Source organism: Miscanthus floridulus, chromosome 7 (genome assembly GCF_019320115.1).
Source record: "Miscanthus floridulus cultivar M001 chromosome 7, ASM1932011v1, whole genome shotgun sequence".
Taxonomy (NCBI): domain Eukaryota; kingdom Viridiplantae; phylum Streptophyta; class Magnoliopsida; order Poales; family Poaceae; genus Miscanthus; species Miscanthus floridulus.
Window position 1 is genome coordinate 41,063,087 of NC_089586.1, and position 6,468 is coordinate 41,069,554.

Here is a 6,468-nt window from a genome sequence, read left to right on the forward strand (position 1 = left end):
GGCTATTATTATTGACTACATGGTACCCGAGTACCTTCACCTCAAAGGATATCGCCCAACTAGGTGGAGGTGGTTCGATATATATTTGACTACTTGAGAGGCTCAATCGAAAAGGTGTGTATCTCATCTACTTGGCAGACATGACATAAGCAAGATATACATAGAAGATGATCCCATCTTTTTGTAACCGACTAAGAAATTTGTAAACTGATCAAGACTCTATCTATGTAACCATATCCCCATACTATATAAAGTGGGGGTAGGGAGCCACTAATTAGGAATCTCTAATAGATACTCAACCCATGGACACATAGTTTTGATCCTCTACTTGCAATCGATCCCTAGCACATGACGCACAAGAAATAAATAGCCTCATCTACACTAATCGTAGGATACCCTGCACCTATTAAGCTATAGTATAAATACGTGTCTCCGGTTTGTTAACCCTCTTATCTGCTACATGTGATACACAAGTTACTAGTTGAACACAAAATCCACCGACACCCTCTCTAGTTGATGCATGATGCATCAGCACATAGGCGCAAGTGCACAACCACGCAAGGGGGCATTCCCCTCCTCCCCTAAACTACCCATCATCTTCTCAATTCTCAGGAAACGTGAGGCCTTTTCTTCTCCCTAATTTTGCCCTGTTCTAGCTTCTACTCTATATTCTATTGGGTTGAAAGTTGAATATTTGTGCTCTATTTAGTACCAAAATTACAGATTTAGACTTGCAATACAAACTATACAAAATAAGAAGGACCAAGACTTTGGCATTGTATCCCCTTGTGTTCCTGTAAAACAAAAGAATGAACACCCACTCCACTTCCCGCTGTGGAAAATGAAATTTTCTAAGGATAAAACCAAGGGCGTGTTTGGGATGGCGTTTGCAAACCGCACGGTGCGGTATGCGTACCATGGCACGGGAGACGTGGCTCTAGTTCATTTTGCAGTGCGGATGCCGTGTGAGGAGAAAAGATCGCTCGTGACGTAGGGCGTTTGGCGCGATTCTTTGCTTCTTTTGGCCGCCACCACAGAAAACGCGGCCCCAAACACGACCCAAGTCGATAGACGATAGATATTACACATCACTATTCAGAGCAGGATAAAAACAATGTTGAACACGTTGGGTGTTCACACCCATCTCATATACATATTAGAAATCTGACTTTGAGTATTATATCCATTTAGTATTTGAAGTCCTGGTTCATCCCTAAAATTCTCCCTTTAACTTTGAGCTATATTTCACCACTAAATTTTGGTCACAGTCTCTTTTAACCAATTCCTAGGTCGGCCAATACATGGTATCTTATAGAACCCATATTTATTGTCTTGATATATGCCATAAGAACAAGTCCAACAAGATTCTATAAGTAGAATGCATAAGTTGCCACTTTAGATTTATACTGAGATGAAGGAGAGAAAATAAACGAGCTGCAAACTTTACAATGAACTAAGACACTCCAAGAAAATGAGATGGACCATATATTAATTAATGGTGTAGTATAAGGCACGTTTGGATGACGGCCGCACCTCACCGCACAGCACCGCATATTTCGCGCCACAGTTTCAACGGCCATTTGGTTGGGTGCACGGCACTTGTGGCATGCCGTGGCGTGAGCACATGGCCCTAGTTCATTTTCTACGCCACACCTTGCCAAAAGTGTGGCGAGGGAAACATCCACGGCAGTCTTGGCGTCGCTCTTACTATGGCTCGGCAATATTAGACGTAGGCTAAACAGATCCTATACAACACTATCTAACTATTATACGAGTGAATTGCTAGATTGGTTATGTAGGTGATATGACAGTAACAAATAACTAGCAACCCGCTAAATTATTAGCCGTCTTCTAACGTTGCTCTCCAGTAGCTTAAGAACACCATTATGCGACATGGGACCTAGTTTTAGGAAAAAGAAACATATCTGCACCTATCTCCAAACAAAAAAAGAAAAGGCAACGAGATAATGCCGTCCCTCATGTCATGGGGCCACCCATCATTTTCACGAGCGACCTTGAACTGAAGCAAAAGTGGTGGAGGGCATATCTGGTATTTCTAATTCTTGTAGGCCCTTGCTTGCAAGCGCCCAATAGCATAACAACCACACCTGAGGCTGCGGCCGCAGTGCCATCCAGGGGTCGTCGTCGTCCCTCCCCGCTCAGCCTCTCTCCCTCTCCCTCTCGCTCTCCCTCTCCCTCTCGGGCTCGTCGCGGCATAAACAAACCAAGCAAAGCAAAGCAAAGGCAAATCCCCACCTCCTCCGCACCTAAGCTCGTCGTCTGCTTTTGCTCGTTGCGGCACAAGCCCCTGTCGTCGCCTCCATTACCGGGCTGTGCGAGCGTGGTGGCTGTCTTGCTTGCGGCGGCGGCGGTGATGGTGGAGATGGACGGAGGAGTGGGAGTAGGAGGAGGAGGAGGGCAGACGCAGGAGCCGCGGCGGTGGCGCCTGGCGGACGAGCTGCGGTGCGACCTGCGCGCCATGGAGACGGACTACGTGCGGCGGTTCCACCGGCACGAGCCCCGCGACCACCAGTGCTCCTCCGCCGTCGCCAAGCACATCAAGGCGCCCGTCCACCTTGTGAGCGCCTGCCTCTCAACCTCTTTCTTTTCTTCCGTGCTGCTGAATCAAATAGTATCAATCTCGGCTATTGCTGCTGCTATGCTTTTTCTCCGTGCCGTGCTGTTTCCATGTTCCATGGCGAGCAGGTTGTTGTTGTGTTGCCCAGTCGATCCGCCGCAGAGACATCGTTTCGATCGGTTTCTTGATTTCTCCTTTTTGTTTGGCCCCGCCCGGTTTTGGAGTGCTGATGCGCCGCTCCTCGATTAGGAAAGATGCCGACTTGTTCCGAGTCACCCACTCGTTTGGCCCGTTTCTTCAGTCGGGAACATGGATGCCCGATTTGGAGAGAGACCGTCTTGAACCGGCCCTGCTCCTTCCTGCTAGTTTCTCTCTTCGCCCTCCTTTTTTTTTCATGCGATTGGTCGGAGGACCCACGTCGTCGCTTTCGCTGGAAGCTATGATTTCCGTTTCCAGCCAAGGAACCTGTGAATTTTTCCTGTATCGTTCGTTCGTCGTCCAGCTTTTGCACCAGTCCAACCAAGGCTCTCTCTTACAAGAAAGAAAGATGAACATGAGATGCATGATTGGTGCTGTTGGCAAAGGCAAATGATACACACAAAGCCTCGAGGATTTTTAATTCGCCTTTCTGAACCTCCGTCTCACGTGGGAAGATGCTTCCCCCACCCCCCACCTCGAGATCCCCGCTGAATCTGCTTTTCGCCAGATTATTTTGGGGTTTCTATCTCGGTGTTCATGCATTGGCTGGCCTGCGTTAGGCTTTGAAGTTTTGTAGCTTTATTCTGCAAGTAATCTAATAGAGATTGCGGTGGTGGAGGGAGATATGCTTCACTTGGACTCCACTCCTTTGGATGTGGGTTCAGCACAGCACTCGCCAGGAGATTAGATGCAAACTAATCTTGCAAAAAAAAATATCAGCTTTTGCAGAATTATGCGATGCACTAGAGTTGATTATTTCGAAGGAAATCATCATTTTTGGCCGACTTTCCTGCCCAAGTTATCAGCATATTCCAAAAGGATGCTGCCTCATTTCCAAATGTGAATATGTGTATACACGCTCCATAGCAACCTCAAGGGCTCTAGGCCTCATTTTATAATTGTGTACTGTACCTCTGATTCGAAGAGCTGTCATATTCTTCAATTGTGTTTAGTTGACTTGTACACCGTTCCTGCCGTTTTCCTGTGATAATTTGTGGCCATCGTTCAGCTGTACATTGATAGGACAGCCTGCCGGTTAGGGTCTTTGTTGGAAGCACACTTAATACTACTTAATAGCAATCGAGACCTATTTGTTGGAAGCTTTATTTCTTCGATTGTTACATGTATATACATGAGTGAGGATTGATCTTGGTCACCTGCTTAATCATTACAATTAGTACCTGATCAAGTAATTCTCTCTCAGGTCTGGTCTCTAGTGAGGCGGTTTGATCAACCACAGCTTTTCAAGCCCTTTGTGAGCCGGTGTGAAATGAAGGGGAACATTGAGATTGGTAGTGTCAGGGAGGTCAATGTCAAGTCTGGGCTGCCAGCCACAAGAAGCACAGAGAGGCTGGAGCTGTTGGATGACAACGAGCACATACTCAGCGTCAGATTTGTTGGAGGTGATCACAGGCTGCAGGTATGTTTTGTTCTTGATGTATCTATGCTGTCCATCTTACATGCAGTTCCTTCGATTAAGGCTAGCTTGGTTTGTGGTTCCAATTCCAGCATGCAGACTTGTTGAATTGGTATATATCTTGCATCAAAACTGATAATGATTTCTTGTGCGCAACTTCTTCTGTGACTGATATGCATATATGCTTAAGAAACAAGCAGTTTAGTGGTCATATGTACTATATATCATCAGGATTGTTCATTGATTAGACATACTTATGTCGAAAAGTCGTCACCTACCTTCATCTAGCTATCACAGATTTATTTGCCTAACGACCGCTGTGTGTTTTATTTTGCATTCAGTAAAACTCTGCTAAAACTGGTCTTAGTCTTTGCTGCACTTCGTAACATATACGCAATGAAATACATGATAGGATTAATCCCTTTTTAATGTTTATGAGTTCATTTTGCATGGTCAAACCGTGCGCACATGGCAGGTTGATTCCCAGTATTTTCCTGTAGTAACTTTCCCTCGAGTAAACAATCGAGTACAGTGAACCTGTACTTGCAACCGGAGTCTGCTTGAAACAATTGACAGGTGTATGTGCTCGGCATCTATTGTTGTGCCCTGCTCCACTCACCAACGATAATAAAGAATAATATGCTTCATGCACAAATAATGGTGGGCTTACTTCACTATACTTATTAGATTAGTGCTCAACTGCAAAGCACATACCTCGCTCAACCCATAGTGGTTGAACATGACGATGAGATATTTTCCACCTCATCCTGGAGTACACTGCCAGATGCATCTTGATGTGCTGCCATCCTCATCAAGTGATAGCCCCAACAAACTAACTGTTGTCGTCTAACCCAAAAAACAAGCACCGATTGTTGTTATGCACTGGGTGATGTTTGTATGTTCTCAACTCCTTGGACTAACAAGTATGGCACTGACTTGCCATCCTTTGACCTTACATGCTGAATTCCTTGCATGAGGACCTGTCACTCGCTTGTCGTGCTCCATCCGTTATTGCTCTCATCAGCTTGCTAGCGATGGCTGGCAACAAGTGGCCATGGTCACATGCATTGCACTTGGATAATGGTTAGATGCCACTTGTGACTTGTTTGAATCCAAACGCAAGGGAGGATAGATATGTAGTTTATCCGCCCCTTGGGTTGGTTGGGAGAACGCCACCGGTATGCATGTGCGCTGACGACTAGTCTAATTCATCTGCTTGTCATCTTCTTCCTTTGCCTGCAGAACTACTCTTCCATCCTCACCGTCCACCCCGAGGTCATCGACGGCCGGCCAGGGACGCTCGTGATCGAGTCCTTCGTGGTGGACGTCCCCGACGGCAACACCAAGGACGAGACCTGCTACTTTGTGGAGGCCCTGCTCAAGTGCAACCTCAAGTCGCTCGCGGAGGTGTCCGAGGGCCAGGTCATCAAGGATCAAACGGAGCCTCTTGACCGGTGATGGGAGATATATATAGGTCGATCGACATGTTCCGATCATTGCATTCCTTAGAATGTGCAGAGCTATTCTCCAATGGAGCCCCTAGGTTCCTGGAAAATTGCATGGAAAATGAGTTTTGAGGAACTGCTACTGCTATGCTGCGTTCAAAGTTTAAGTCTTTTCCTCCTTGCGATTGTGTTTGCTGTTCTTCTCCGGCGTTGTATCTCGCAGAAGGAGAAGGACAGAATATGATGATGTGCTATTGTAGTGATGAAAATTGAAAGAAAAAAATTTAGAACTGTGAGGCCCTGAACATCTTCATTCTCAGATCAATATGTGGACTGGAGGGTTGTTTATCTGTAATTAGATTCGCTCTAGATTGCTCCATCTTGATTTCTTTGTCTCATGTGCGTGTGGTGTAAATACATGCCCGGATGGTGTGTAATTAATTCCCTAGAGGGTCATGCATGAGTTCAGCTATGGTTATGATATACTAGTCAAGAAAGAAGCCTTACCATAGAGATACTGCCGTTCAAGTTGGTTGACACCAATATTAAACATTAAAGGGTAAAGTATAATTTCAACCATCAAGTTGCAAGTCAGCCCGATTTTCAATCATGACCTATAAAATCGGGTAATGGACACCTTCTAACTGTCTAAACCAAACAAATTTGATCCTTAGGCTAGTTTCCAACTGTCTAAACCAAACAAATTTAATCCTTAGACTAGTTTCGTTTTCTGTTTTCTAAAAATTAATTAAAATATCTGGTTAATCTCTAAAAATTCATAATTAATTTATTTTAAATTAGAAAATTATCAAATTAGTATCAAGTTTCTT

The 6,468-nt window shown here is 45.1% G+C and overlaps 1 protein-coding gene across 2 annotated transcripts; it reads left to right on the forward strand.

The window, feature by feature from the left end:
* Positions 1 to 2,133: 2,133 nt before the first annotated feature.
* On the forward strand, positions 2,134 to 5,929 carry LOC136466914 (abscisic acid receptor PYL3-like). 2 transcript variants are annotated; one of them, XM_066465426.1, is made up of 3 exons: positions 2,134 to 2,578; positions 3,981 to 4,196; positions 5,436 to 5,929. In XM_066465426.1, exons 1-3 carry the CDS (start codon positions 2,375 to 2,377, stop codon positions 5,649 to 5,651), a joined length of 636 nt encoding a protein of 211 aa, XP_066321523.1. In that variant the 5' UTR covers positions 2,134 to 2,374; the 3' UTR covers positions 5,652 to 5,929. The 2 variants fall into 2 exon arrangements, with proteins under 2 accessions (XP_066321523.1, XP_066321524.1); XM_066465427.1 differs by having other exon boundaries at positions 3,981 to 4,305; positions 5,436 to 5,573.
* Positions 5,930 to 6,468: the final 539 nt, after the last annotated feature.

Bases quoted from the DNA above. Each gene is read 5' to 3' on its own strand.
- LOC136466914 (XM_066465426.1), top strand. From the start codon at position 2,375: ATGGTGGAGATGGACGGAGGAGTGGGAGTAGGAGGAGGAGGAGGGCAG. The intron at 2,579-3,980 runs GTGAGCGCCTGC...ATTCTCTCTCAG, and splicing joins TCAAGGCGCCCGTCCACCTT to GTCTGGTCTCTAGTGAGGCG. The intron at 4,197-5,435 runs GTATGTTTTGTT...CTTTGCCTGCAG, and splicing joins GAGGTGATCACAGGCTGCAG to AACTACTCTTCCATCCTCAC.